At 46.0% G+C, this 14,339-nt stretch overlaps 1 protein-coding gene across 2 annotated transcripts; it reads left to right on the top strand.

The window, feature by feature from the left end:
* The first annotated feature begins 52 nt into the window (after positions 1 to 52).
* ZC3H7A (zinc finger CCCH-type containing 7A) lies at positions 53 to 14,176 on the top strand. Of its 2 annotated transcripts, none has more exons than XM_087942330.1 (23): positions 53 to 418; positions 2,168 to 2,268; positions 2,729 to 2,768; positions 3,134 to 3,331; positions 3,692 to 3,850; positions 4,355 to 4,435; positions 4,517 to 4,552; positions 5,068 to 5,101; positions 5,597 to 5,871; positions 6,094 to 6,301; positions 6,565 to 6,629; positions 6,973 to 7,174; positions 7,817 to 7,978; positions 8,186 to 8,382; positions 8,946 to 9,043; positions 9,319 to 9,500; positions 9,889 to 9,965; positions 10,444 to 10,577; positions 11,327 to 11,432; positions 11,874 to 11,982; positions 12,307 to 12,440; positions 12,794 to 12,957; positions 13,245 to 14,176. In XM_087942330.1, the coding sequence occupies exons 1-23, from the start codon at positions 53 to 55 to the stop codon at positions 13,432 to 13,434; spliced, it is 3,318 nt and encodes a 1,105-aa protein (XP_087798456.1). In that variant the 3' UTR covers positions 13,435 to 14,176. The 2 variants fall into 2 exon arrangements, with proteins under 2 accessions (XP_087798456.1, XP_026539130.2); XM_026683345.2 differs by having other exon boundaries at positions 2,165 to 2,268.
* Positions 14,177 to 14,339: the final 163 nt, after the last annotated feature.

Below are 14,339 nucleotides of genomic sequence, written 5' to 3'. Positions count from 1 at the left end.
CAGGATCGAAACTATTGGCCTATCATAAGCGCCCGCCCATGCAAAGTAACCAATGGGCAGGGAGCAGCTTTTCGTCCAGACCAATGGGAACGAGAGGGAGAACAATCTCGGCCCTGCTCTTTGGCCGAGTCGTCCGTGGCCCCGCCCCCGAAGCGACTGCCCGCTTCGACCGCGGTTTCACGTTGCGGCGCCTCCAGGTGGCCTCCGGTCGAGAGGGGGCGCTCTAGCTCGCGTGGCCAGAGGTCTAGGCCGGAAGGGGACGCCGGCGAGGCGGAAGCAGCGGGGGGAGAGAGAGAGAGAGAGGGGCAGAGGGCCTGGCTCGCGGCGACGTTCCTCGATAGCTGCCGCCGACTCCGCGACTCGGCCCCGGCCTGAGGGAGCCGGAGAGGCCGCAGGCAGAGCAGACGCGACAACGGAGGTGAGCTCGCGCGGGGCCGCCCAGCTCCTCCCGCGGCGGGCAAGGGCCCCGCGCTCCCCCGGAGGGGAACGGCCGCTTTGCCCCCCGGCCTCCCCGCGGGAAGCCCCTGCCAGCCCCAGGAGGGGCTTTCCCGCCACCCCAGCCCGGCGCCGCCACGTTTGCTCCTTGTGAGCCGGGAGCGATTCTGACCCCTGGTTCTATAGAGCGCGAGTCCCCTTCCTCGCTCGGCTGCCTCGGTCGCCATCCTGTGTCCGAGCGGGAGCTTGTCCCGCGCGTGGCTGGCAGGGGAAACGGGCTCCGCTTCTGCTCCCGGATGCTCCTGGGAGGCAAGGGGCGCTGGGGTAACCAGGTCCCCGGCGTTTTGCAGAGCGTCCCGGCTGCCTCTGAGTGACCGAGACCGGGCGAAGGAGCGGGGGGGAGACAACCGTTTCGGGGATGCCTTTCAGAGGTTCGCCGTTCCTTCTTTGCTGGTAGTCCTTGACTTACGACCACAGTTGAGCCCCAAATTTCTGTTGCCAAGGGAGACTGTTGTTAAAATGAATTCTGCCCTATTTTGTGACCTTTCTTGCCACATTTGTTAAGCAGTTAAGTTAGTAACATGGTTGTTTTATGTGAATTTGGCTTCCCCATTGATTTTTCTTATCAGAAGGTTGCAAAATGGAATCACATTCAGAAGTGAAAGCCAGCTGACAAAAGTCTGAATTTTGATCATGGAGATGCTGCATAGGTCATAAGTGTGAGACGGTCATAACTCACATTTTTCAATGCCGTTGTAACTTCAAACAGTCACTAAATGAACTGTTATACGTCAAGGACTGTCTGTGCCTTGTTCTTTGCTTTGGTTTTCCTTTTTGTTTTTGGCGTTGCTGTTCTTTGTTAAAATGGATTAGATGTAGAAAGCGACTCACAATTAATAGCGAATCTCTTAATCCTACTTTAGATTATGTTTTCTTAAAATATGTTGAAGTAGACCAGTTGTCTGGAATGTTTCGGAAATATTTGAAATGGTTAGCTTCAGTAAACTCAAATCAAAAGTCCTGCGTTATTTGAAGTATTTTGTTTTTCTCCCCTAGATGGTGGGACTTATCTTGAAAATTTCTTTAAAATATGGCTGTATTTATTTGCATTTACTTTTACTGTAATAGTATAGGATTTATGTTGTAGTATTTAGAATGATTAGTTTCTAGCTAAAACAGTGAAAAATTGTATAACATTGTGCATCATATTTTTTGTGAACTAGATTTGATTTTCACAGAGAATGAAAGGGTTTTATTGCTGTTTGCTGGATTGGTTTAAATATATTGCAACAACCTCGCTGGGTGGATATCTTAGGGGAATTGTAATCTCAAGTATTGGGAAGAGAACCTAGCAAAAGTGCATTGTAGCTTTCCCCCCTTGGATATGTTGGGTTTTGGGTTTTTTTGAAAATGAGATTTCGAAAGTTATTATATTTATATACATCCCAGGTTCAGAGGGATATGATAGAACAGAGGCAGTATTTATTGCCTAATTTATTTTCTTGGTCTAGATTAACAGAGCTAATAAACGTATGGATCAATTCAGGTGGAAACAACTCTAAACGTTGTTTATCAATATAGTTAATATAAATAAACTTATTTTGTAAACATGGATTTATTTTATAAGAGTTGATGTTGAATAATTTAGGCTGATGTTGGAGCTGATTGTTTCCATAACTTCTCACAAATTGTTTTGCAAACCAGCGACAGGCTATTACTTTTGTTTCAGAAGCTGCCTATTGAAGACGAGGGTGCTCATGATAACATGTCCAGTGTTTCAGTGGACAGGAGCATCAGGCTACAGGACATTAAGAAAGGGCTGCAGTTTATACAGTAAGTACTTTGAGTAACTAGACATCTGTGTCTGAGAACTGTTGAGCCACTGCTTAAAACATGATGCAACATATTTCCTTCTTACATACATTGTGCTAAGTTTATATTAAAGATCACATAGCTTTGCTGTTACAAAATAAAACACAGGCAAACAAATTATCTTAGTGCATTGTCTCTCATATGTTGTGTTAAGTAGAACTCTTTAATTTGCATTTGATTGCATCTTTATTTTGGAATATCTGCTATACATGGAACTGCACATTCTGCCCTGTTAGCAATATTATGCTCCAATCATATTTTCTTATTGGTGTTTTTGGAGATAATCTGGATTGCAAAATTAATTCTTGTGTGAAGTGTGTAGCACGGGTACAAGCCATGATCGAGAATTTCAGTGGCAAGTGCCTTGGGTGTGCAAGATCCTTGAATGTGACTTTGATACTCTTATCTTTGTGATTTCTAGATCTACTCTACCCTACCCAGGGTCTCAAGAACAATATGAGGTAACTGATGTTTCTTTCTGAACTTCTTTACCTGAGGCATTGTGGTCTCAACAGTGGGTAGAAACTTCTAGAATCTTGGCTGTTGTAGGATGTGATGATTTCTCTTACCTTATTGACCCACATCAGCCATGTCTAGTTAGTGCTTGGTTGTTAGTAGCCGTTGTGTGGAAGTAGCGGAAGGACAATAGGTTTCAGGATTTTTTTACCACATGTTGTTAGATGGAACATTACTCCAAACTGATCTAAAGCTTTGCTATGCGCTGCTACCTGGAGTCCCTCCAGAACAAATTATTGATGATAGCAAAGCGCCCCTTGTCGAGCTGCAGAACTACCTGTGTGACTTAACAGAGGATTTATGTTTTCAGATCTTCATACGAGAACTTGTTAAAAACCTGTTTAATGAAGGAAACGATGCATACCGAGAAGGTGATTGGGAAGGGTCACTGAACCATTATTCTGAGGCTTTGAACATAGCCGATTATGCCAATTCTGAAGGAATCCACATTTCTGATGAGATATTAGAGAAACTGCATGTTAATCGTATAGCCTGTTACTCCAAGAAGGTAGGTGCTTCCTAAAAAAAGCTCATGGCTTATCAAGAACTAGGTTTCCATTTTGTAACCTTGGTGGGTGTGATGGAATCAGCATTTTATCAGCCCAGGAAGTTAACAGTATAGTACTAAAAACAAACACTATGATTGTTAACACAAATGTAGCAAAATACAACAGTTTCATCACCTTAAAATGGCAGCAATAATAGCAGTCTTGGCAATGAGCATTCTGAGATCCTAAGAGCTTAAAAAGACCTGGCCTGATGTACATTTTTTGTTTGTGTGTGCGGCATTGTATTGTCTTGGAATATGCTTGCAGCCTGAGATTCAAATCGCAAAATGCTTGACACTGTTCGTCCTTCATTCTTACAGGGGTCGCATGATAGAGTTCTAGAAGAATGTGGGATAGTTTTAAAGTTGAATGAAAATAATTTCAGAGCCCTTTACCGGAGATCCAAAGCTTTAAAAGAACTGGGAAGATATAAAGAGGCTTACGATGCTGTGGCAAAATGCTCTCTTGCAGTGCCCCAGGTACGCATGTCACATCAGCTAGTGGGCGGGGGTGGCGCATTAATAAGAGTTTACCTGCATGTGATTTCAGAACAAGAAGAGAGTAGAAAATTCCTCTAAAATAAAAAGATGCTGGAGAAGCTTGACTCCATTCCTATCTTCTTTGGGCTAGCAATCCCATGGCCTGGGAGGGAGTGAATGACTATATGTTGTATTATTTTACTGAAATGTTGCATGTGGCCTAGAATCATAGCTGACTGAAGTGATAAATGATGCATAAATGGATGCATAAATGTACATCATTACCTTGCCTGGACTCACTGCAAGAATTATTTAGGTTTACTGGCACCCCACTCCAGTGGCCTCCAGAAGCCTCTTGATGTTCAGTCCTGATTCAGGATGAGTCCCTACAGAACCCAGATCAGATGCAGGTGGCGTTGATGTACCTGATGCAGTTGTGTGACATTTCTGACAAAACCTTTGTTGCTAATGTGCATTGCATCCTGCTTTTATTTTAATTTCTAGGATGAAAATGTGATAAAATTAACCCAAGAACTTGCTCAGAAGCTTGGACTGAAAATAAGAAAAGCCTACGTTAGGGCAAAAGTAAGTGAAAATAGTTGTGTGCTTCTGTTCTGAAGTTTTTCCTAATGCGTTTGTTACTTACAATGATATGCTCACTTGCAGCCTTCCCCCAACGCTGTTTCTGGAGAAGTAGCAAAGGTAAGATTTTGTTCTGTTTTCCCTTTAGATCCTATTAGTGAAGTAAAAATGTGACGGTTCAAAGATACATGTCTTTCTTAATTTTTAAATATTCTAGTTAGAACCTCTCTCTGCTAGAGATTTGTTCAATTTAAATATCTAGAATAATTAGCTGTTCAATTTGAATGGTCTGTGTACTAGGATTTTTAGCTGAGATTCCCCTTTCATAACTGAAAATAGAAGTCAGATTTGCTTTTGAAAGGAGGTCAGCTGATTGCTGATTTCAAGTTTCCCATATAAACAGTACTGGCTTCAGTGGCCACTTTGCCAAAAGTGATTTGCAATTTATTGCATGTACAGTATATGCCACCTGACTCCTAGCAACTTTCAGTGGTTAATTGAAAGGATATCTGGTATCAAAATTGCAGGAGTATCTTGTCTTTTATTTAGCCAAGTCCGACACATTTTACAAAATAGCTGGCGTAAGTCTTTTGCTGCTTATACTTCTGGATGACTGATCATTTGTTTGCTTTCAGAGCTCAAATTCTTCTGTAGAAGACATTGAATCAGGTGAGGCCTCCTGGACTTAATGGGAGGAAGTTTTTGTAAACAACAGTATCCACTTTGTGTGGCTTGAGGTGGCTCTGTCTGTTCTTGCTGCTTTGAATTTCTGTGGGATGGAGAGACATTTCTCCCCTCCCAAGGTCTCAGTTGGGTCCCACTGGTTTCTAAGTGAGCAAGAGAGAGTCTGGGCTAAATGGTATCCAAGAATTTAAAAGGAGAGGGAATATCCCGCTGCAGCCTCGCCATTCAACACATGCTGCTTGTTTCTTTCTTTCTCTCTAAAGAGGGGTAAAGAGTCATGCTTGCTTACATTTTGGACAGTCACACTTCTCCGGATCTTCTGATTTGTTGCACAAGCCTTGCCTCTCTTCTGGGGAAAGCATCCATTGGTACTTTTTTTTTAATCAGTGGGGGGCCGAGAGAGGATGTGGCAGCCTCCAAGCCCTCCTCCTTTGAGAATCTCTGCTAAAAGCTCTCTTCCCCAACCAATATCTCTTTCAGATTTTTCCAGTTGGGCGGAAAAGATTCTTTCTTCCTCCTCCTCTTCCTCTTCCAGTTTTGCTCCTGAACTGCCAAGTGACCTGCCTCCCTTAGCAACCGTGTCCCGCATGGCTCTCCCGGCAGAGAAGACCGCGTGTTCTGCCCCTTCGCTGGCCAACGGAGGGCCCTTCTCTATCCCGGACGGCTGCTTGGACTGTGAGGACGGGGACGACATCATTGGAGATGAGCTGGACGAATTGCTCGATTCGGTGTCTGATCCGGGGGATGGTGGAATGGTCAGTTCTCTCGCTTTAGGGAATGTGGCGGGTGGGGGGGCTGCCTTCTCCTCCAGGGCTTCTCACAAGCGGTCCGGGCCCTTCTCTGTGCCTTCTCTTTCCTTTGGGGAGGGGGAGGTTAGAGCTGCAGTGGTCATCACATGAAGCAGAATCAATCTCAGGAGGGAGTGAAATTTGGGCAGGGACCTGGCAAGAATTAGCCTTTTTCTCTTCCCTGCTTAGCCAAGTGCCATCATCCGAGGAGCCATGCCAACAGCCACCATTGCTTCCAGCATCCCGTTTTCTGCCCCTTTGCTTGGAACATTGTCAGTTGGGGCTCGATTTGTTCCTGCCGCCTCTCTTTCCGAAATGTATTCCCAGCCCTTGGTTTCTGCCCTGGACAACTTTTGTTCCTCTTTAAACAGTTTCTCAATCGGCGACTCTAAAAGAGGTAAGATCATTCTTAAGCAAAGCCTAAGAGGAGAAGCACTTCTGTCAAGGCTGCAGCCCCAGGAAAGCAGTGCCATATTGGGGCATCAATTTCAGGGGGGGAAAAGTTCTGACTTCCCCACTTGAAATCAAAGGTGGTCTTGAGAGGGGACTGGAGTCTGACAGAAACAAATCCCATCCCCTGAGTGAGGCCATGGCCCGCTTTGCTTTGCATGCATAACCCATCTGTACCAAACTAATGTGTGCTGTTCTTAATTCCAATAGATATACCCAATTCTCTTTCTAGAGACGTCAACACAGCATTAAACAGCAACTCCCCTCTTCGGCTTGTGAGTATCTTTCACAAACACTTTGCAGTTCTAATACCGTTGTGTGCAAATTTTAGATGAGTTTGTTTTGGTCATGTCCTTTTTTTAATTGGAATTGCAATCTCCATACATTTTAAAACAAGTAGGGCGACTTGAGGCCTGGATTCAGGTCTCTGTCAGGCCCCAGGATGGCCTTGGGGTCAGCTGCCAGTTTGCAAAATGGTAGGAATGATAAGAAGGAGCAGAGGAAAAGACCCCCAAAGAATTCCCTGGGTTCCTGGAAAAGAGGGCAGGGTGTAAAAATGGATTCCACAGCTGCAGTGAGACTGTCTTCCAGCAACAATGTGTCTGTCTCCTCCAACAGATGAACGGCCCCACAAGTTTGTTTGGGGCTGAGTCCTACATGGGGATTGCAAGTCCAGTTTGCAGCGACTATTCTGGCATGTTCAGCAGCACACCTGCCAACATGCCTGTGCCAACGGTGGCATCCTCTTTAGTGGCAAGAAACCCCCTGGAAGGCACCCACGAGCTCAGGCAGGCCTGCCAGGCGTGCTTTATCAAGAAGGGTGAGGAGCTGGGGGGAAGGGGGCTCTGGGGGTGGCCTGGCCTTTGACGTGGGGGGTGAAGGCAGCTTCCCACATTTCAGGCTTTTTCTGAGAACAGAAGGGTCGTCGTCCTTTCTGCCCCTCTTCCTTTTCTTCTTTAGCTTCAACTCTTCAATTGCTCTTTCTTTTGGTTCCTAAAAGCATCCCTAAAATACAGGCTGACTGTGTAAGAGGACATTTTGGTCAGCATGTGCAGCTGTGTGTATGAAGTTTGCTTTCTGCGCATGAAACCTGCCGTTTGAGGCTTTATAACTCAGCCACAGGACCTGTTTTTTCCCCCTTTCTTTCTTTTTCAGTATATATAACTGGTAGCGATTACCCTACTGCCCATGTGTTAGTTTCAGAGCATTTCAAGAGTGAGACTATAGAATGTAAAAATTTGTTGCTTTTGGAAACTAAATGATCTCCCAAGAGATCAGCCTCCCCTGACGGAGACCCAACACCTCTTGCAGACCCCGTTGTGCTCGACTCAGCTTCCTCCCATCAGATCCTGATAACATTAGCTTCCAGATTCCCCCCTTCCAGCATTTGGCAGCTAGAGAAAATCAAGTGGGCTGGGAAAAAATGGGACAAGCGTCGTAACCTCTCTCCTGTTTCCTTTAGATCCCAAATCACTGGAGTACACTTACCATCTGAACTTAGAGCATATATGTAAGAAGGACATCTTAATTGGTAGAATAAAGAACTCTGAAGATAAATTCTGGAAAAAAATAAGGCCAAGACCAACGAAAACCCAGTACGTGGGACCCTATTATATATGTAAAGGTAAGGGTGCCCTTTCTTAGATGCCTGTTTGAGAGCCCCATTTCCCAGGGGGGGGGGTTTGGGGTGGGAGCAGCATTTCCTTATTGACTTATTGGAAGGACGTTCCCTGGGAGGCCCCTGGTTTCCCACAGGGGAGACTGAACTAGGACCAGCCGGGGGCTCCAGCAGCCTCCTCTCTGCCTCACTTGCTGTCTGGTGGTGCTGCAGATGTGGCCGCGGGAGAGGAATGCAGATATTCTGGCCACTGCACTTTTGCCTATTGTCAAGAGGAGATTGACGTGTGGACCCTGGAGCGGAAAGGGGCCTTCAGCCGCGAAGCCCTCTTTGAAGGCAGCGGAGAGATCAGCCTGACCGTTTCCCGCCTTCTTCAGGAGCATCACGGACTCTTCATGTTTCTGTGCGAGGTGCTTTTCTTCTTAGGCCGCATGAGGGAACTTCACCGTAGAGGCCCTGTGGCTTTGGGGAATGGTCCCATTAAGGGTGGGCTGATGGTCCTGGCTTTGGCTGCCATTTTGTCAAGTGAGCCTTTGAGCCACATCAGACCAATTCATCCTGGCAGCAGTGTGGCCCCTACAAGGACCTTGGGTAGGTGTCTGGGAACAAAAGGCATAGCTGCCGGCAACCTGCCCCTCATAAATTCTAGTTGCTTTTCTGCTGGTTTACCAAATCAATAGAAGGTAGCTACTCAAACAAGCCTCAGAAAAGGAAAGCCACACTTTGCCCTCCCGCCCAGAGCCCCCCAGCAGCAGGGCAAAAGGCCAAGGTCTTTTAGCCGCCTTCTCTGTTTTAGCATCTCTTGGGCTGTAAAGCCAGTTTTCTCCTCTCCCTGGGACAACGATTTCCTCCCCAGAGTTATTCCTTCTACCCAGATCTCTGGTCTTGACTGCCTTTGGGTTGGTCCTTGCAAACAGAATTGGTCAGGAGTGGGTTGCCTGTTTTGCTGAAGCACCTTGGTTTTGCATTGCAGAAATGTTTTGAGCATAAACCCAGAATAATCAGCAAGAGGAATAAGGATAACTCCTCTTCCTGCTCTCACCCTGCTATGCACGACTTTGAGGAGAACAAGTATGTCCCTTTTCTGCCTTGCAATTCAGATAAGATGTGCAGCTTTGTTTCTGGTGTGCATGTATGCTCCTTCTCCAGGGCTCCCATTGTGCCCCCTTCCCCGTTGAGAATGTGAGTGTGGGAGGAGAGGGTGGCTGCAGTAAGAGAGAAGAGTGCAAATGTGTCACTTAAGTGACCAGGTGTTGCTAATGAAAATGGTTTATACGATTTTCAAATACTTCCTTTACTTACACTGGACCTTTCTCTAACCTGCCCCCCTCAACAACATAACCTAGGTGCCTTGTCCACATTTTGCGAGAAACGACCGTGAAGTATTCTAAGATACGACCCTTTCATCCTCAAGGTCAGCTAGACCTGTGCAGGCATGAAGCTCGCTATGGCTGTTCGCGGGATGATGAGTGTTTCTATGCTCACAGTCTTGTCGAACTCCAAGTGTGGATGATGCAGAGTAAGACAGGTGAGACTATGCTTTTAGAAAGCTCTCTCAGCCCTCCGGGAGTTAAGCAGGCAGTTTCTCACCCAGCCATCCATATGCTGTAAAACACAACTTTTCTAAATGTGCTCGCTCTTTAAGCAGAAATCTCTCAAGAGCCAAATCTTTTCTTCTGCTTTTGGTGTTCTTCATGTAGCAGTATGAAAGCAGAAAATAATTTGTGTGTATAATCACCTGTGGTCTTCTGCTTGTGTTACCTGAAAGTAAGCCCTTGCAGAAGGGGAAAATCAGCGCCTAGCATTGCTCTGCTCATATCCCTGGGCAAGACGAAGCTGTTTTGAAATACTGCATCACAATATTGAACTGTTCATGAAGTAGTCTTCTTCTTCCTTGGCTCTTTCCCTCCTTGCAGGTATTACTCAGGAGGCTATTGTTCAAGAGTCAAAAAAATATTGGCAGAATCTGGACTCTACTACACACGGAGCACAGGTATTTCTCTCAGACTGCCTCTCAAAGAGATGAAAATATAGTACTGGGGTTTTTTGGGGGGGCGGGGGAGTGGGGAACGACACCCAAAAATCCCTCTCCTGAAAGTGGCTTTATTTGCTGAAGGAATTAGGTTCAATTCCTGTAGATGTTATAGCCATCTCTTGCCTCAGAAATACTTAAATGCCAAAAGCTAACAAGCCCTCTTAAAGCTTAAACGGCTGTCTTCACTGCATTGGTTCCCTTCACTGCTTGCTGAGGAAGATATTCCATAAATGCCGCCAGAGCTCTCTCCACAATTGCCATCCACCAGGCTGCTCCTGCCGTTGCATTCAGTTGGGGGGGGGGAGGGTTCTGAACCAAATTTTAAATTTCAGGTAGAGCCACGTTGGAGAAAGTGGCTTTTATGGCTTTGTCTCCTCCCAAAGAATCATTTTGACCCATCTAAAATGCCTTGTTGTGTTCTGTTGTGTCTCTCAAGGTTCTCAGCAGCCAGGTGAAGCATGGCTCCCTGAATTTGAAAATGAAGTTTGTCTGTGCTCAGTGTTGGAGAAATGGCCAAGTTAGCGAGCCAGACAAAAACAGAAAATACTGCAGTGCAAAAGCCAGGCACCCGTAAGTCTTTTCTGCCTTCAAAGGTGCAGGAGGGAGGCAGCAAGTTACGTGGGGGTTTCTTATTCACGTAGTGACACTTGTATTCACCACCTGAGGGAATCTGTGGCCCGCTGTGTTTGCAGGCTGACCCTTAGCAACGATGTAGACTTCCCTTTGGTCAGATCTGGTTGCCTGTCTGTCTCTGTATTGCCTGACTTGGCTGACAGCAGAGCTTCAAGCTGTGAGACCAAGCGTGAGTCTTTCCTTCTGCTATCTGATCCTGAAAGCTGCTTCGCTGGCCCCTCAATAAAGTCCTCGGCTCCACAGAGGGCCTCAGAGCCACGGCAGAGCTATAAAAGCGGCAAAGCTCTTCGGCAGTGCTTCTCAAATTCTTGAAGGAGAATTCTGGGAATTGTAGTCTGCACATCTTAAAGTTGCCAAGGTTGAGAAATGCTGAGCTAGATAAGCCCCTCTCACCTCAAAGCAGGTGCTGTTTAAAGCCCCAGAATCTGCAGTTAAGATGGACTCAGGGAGGAGACTTTAGGTAGGCAAGCTTCTGCCAGGATGACGTCCAGGTGCTTTCAGGTGGCAAGTAGTTGTTGGAAGCCAAGTTACAGCTCTGTGATGTCCTTCTGTTTCGGAGGAGGGTGTCAATGGTGAACTCCCAAGTTTTGTTCAGAGCCACAAGCTGAGACGCTTCCATTTTGTTTCGGAGGCTGCCATCTTGAGGCCGCCAACTTGATGTAGCAGAGGGGGCCTTTCCTTCACAGGTGGACCAGAGATCGCCGCGTCATGCTGGTGATGTCAAACGAGCGCAGGAAATGGAACACAATTCGGCCCCTTCCTGCAAAGAAGCAGGCACCTCTGCAATTCGATGTGAGCAGGTCTTTATAAGCCATTTCTTTCCTTTTCCTAATGGGTCCTTCGTTAGAGAAATAACTTTGCTTGATTATCCGAATGTTATCCAAGTCAATTTGTTATCCTATTTTAAAATGTCTTCAACCTTTTTTAAAAAAAAAATTTTAATCCTAAATTAGGAAAATAAGTTTAAATTTTACCTTAAAGGAGTGGATGTTTTCTTTTTCTCTGAAAGTATCCAAGGTGCTGGGCTGAGAGCTTGGCCACAGGGGCACATGCCAAGCCCTCAGTGCCCTAGGGACTGCCCTCAGAATCCTCTGCAGGCCAGAACAGGCCTTTCCTGATCTCGCCAGGCTTTGGTTCCTTCATTCCGTCCTCCCCCCTGGATTGCCCAGAGCTCTTTCTCTTCCCCCTCAGGTAGAGCAAGGCGTCACTGACTTGTTCCTTTCCTTTGTCTAGCTGTGCAATCATATTGCATCAGGCAAGAAGTGTTTGTATGTTGGGAACTGCTCCTTTGCTCACAGTCAAGAAGAGCGAGAAATGTGGACGTACATGAAAGAGAACGGCAGTAAGTAAACAATCCCTGAGACTCACAGGAAGGCCTTCTGCCTTGGTGGCTCTGCCTTCGAGTGTGCTCTCCCTCCCTTTCCCCTTCGTTTAGTAGGTGTGTCTGCCCATTTCTGTCTCCTCTTTCTGGGGATGATCTGGTTAACATTTGGCTTCCGGTAGTCCAGTTCCCAGAGAGATTAAAGATATGAGAGAATAACCCCAGGTTTCTATGACAGAATTAAGTTACAATAATAAGAGTCCTTCAATTTATTCTGCTAGTAAGTTAATGCCCCCTCCGAGAGTTTCCTTGCTCAAATGTCAATTGCTGTGGACTTTCTTTCAGTTCAAGACATGGAGCAGCTGTATGAAATGTGGCTGAAGAGTCAAAAGCCAGAAAAAGGAGAGGATCCAGCCCCTCAAGCAAACAAAGAAAATGGGAAACAAATTCATATGCCAACCGATTATGCTGAAGTCACAGTAAGTCACAGAGATCAATCTTGCTGTGCAATGCTGGCTTGATGATTGTTTGGCCTTTGGGTAGAGGAGAGTGAGCTTTGTGATGGTCTGAAGTGCAAGAGGTCAGGATGTCCAAAACCTTCTGTTCTGGGTATAACCTAAGCACGCCTAAAGCCAGCTCCGGAGGGCTACTTGCTGGTTGGTAGCAGCACCTGGCAGCTGAAGCCCATGGCTGTTGGAAGGAGCCAGCAGGTGTTGTGAGGAATGCCTTGAGGCATTCGCAGCCAGAAAGCTGCAGGGTTGGCTCTGTGCAAATGGCTTAGATTCACACGTGTGGCCTGCCCTGCAGTTCTCCTTTGGGTTTGTATCAACAGGTGGACTTCCATTGCTGGATGTGTGGCAAAAACTGCAACAGTGAGAAACAATGGCAAGGCCACATTTCTTCCGAAAAACATAAAGAGAAAGTTTTCCACACTGAAGATGACCAAAACCGCTGGCAGCATCGCTTTCCAACTGGGTATTTCAGCATTTGTGATAGGTAGGTTCCTTCTGAAAATTTGGGATCTGCTATCGTATCCACAAGCCGGCTATGCCGCGTTACGATTCCTTTAGGCTCCCAGTTGAGCAGAGTTGTAGTAAAAGGGTTAATCCATTTCACTGTCTCTACAATAAATAAGCCATCCCCTCCCCCGCTTTCATTGCCTGCTGAGAGAGGCCCAGCCAGGTTGGAAGCCAAAGGCTTTGGGCATTGCATTGGGTCCCTGAGGCCATGCATTGATGTATCCGAGGAAGAAGAAGGTGTAACTCGCTTGTTCTTTTGTGCAGATTTATGGCTGGTTCGTGTATCGAGGGGAATAACTGTAAATTTGCACATGGACCAGCTGAACTCGGTGAATGGGAGGAGCGGAGACACGTCCTAAGGATGAAGTTCAACAAGGCCCGAAAAGACCACTTGATTGCTCCCAATGATAATGACTTTGGAAAATATAGTTTTTTGTTTAAAGATTTAAACTAATGATAACAATGCATTGTGTTGCCAGATGGAAGCATAAAATCAGAATTTGACAATAATCCAAAGCATGTGACAGAAGCTGCAGATTTTCTGCTTTTATTGGCCCGTATTGTTCCTCCTGAAGAACAAAATGTAGTAGATGTGTTAGGGGGAGTAAGTCGGCAGGTCTGTCTGTGCTCTCATGAAACAGAATGGTGAAGTTATAATAAAAACCACAGCCTGAAGTCTTACATGCTTATTCGCCTTCTGTTGGACAGAAGAAATTGGAAAATAGCCAGAGGAGGGTGTTGTAATGCCAAGGGAGGCCCTCCGGCTGGCCTTCCAGCTGAAACCTTTTAAGGTGAAACCTTTCTTCAGACAGAGGGTTTGAGCTCAGAAGAAAATGATGGATGAAATTCTTCAGATGTTTTAATGGAAGGGATTTCTTTAAAAACCAGTTTGCTATTTATGTCTGTGTAGGTTGCTTAATAAAAGGATTTTCTTATTAAAAAGATTTTAAGCAAAATAACCATTTGACGACAATATATGTTGAATGGGGTATTTTTCTCTATTTGTATGTTTCAATATAACTTGCCAAAAAGGATCTTGGAAGAGAGATACTCATTACTTTTTTGAGAATCAAGTAGTTAAAAATTGTTTCTTGGTCGTTACTGTTAAATGATGATTTTGAAAGATTCCGCTTGTATGTCAGTATTGTGTATTGTACGGACCAATATTGCCTGTAATAAAGAGAACTTTACAGAAAGACTTTCCCTAAAGCGACCTCGGCCTCCCCAAAGGGCCGTTCAGGGGAACCTGCTTAAGGGAGGCCCCGAGGATGTGACACCTGCCTGCCCGGAGGGGAGGGGGGGCCTCTCCCGGGACACCTGCACCCACGCCAGCTTCCCCTTCCATTGGCCCGCTGATGG

The sequence above is a fragment of the Notechis scutatus genome, chromosome 12 (assembly GCF_049901735.1).
Source record: "Notechis scutatus isolate UNSWTSFEM ecotype Mainland chromosome 12, rNotScu1.2, whole genome shotgun sequence".
Lineage (NCBI taxonomy): Eukaryota > Metazoa > Chordata > Lepidosauria > Squamata > Elapidae > Notechis > Notechis scutatus.
The sequence above is the reverse complement of the archived record's forward strand: the minus strand, read 5'-3'. Positions and strand labels throughout refer to the sequence as shown.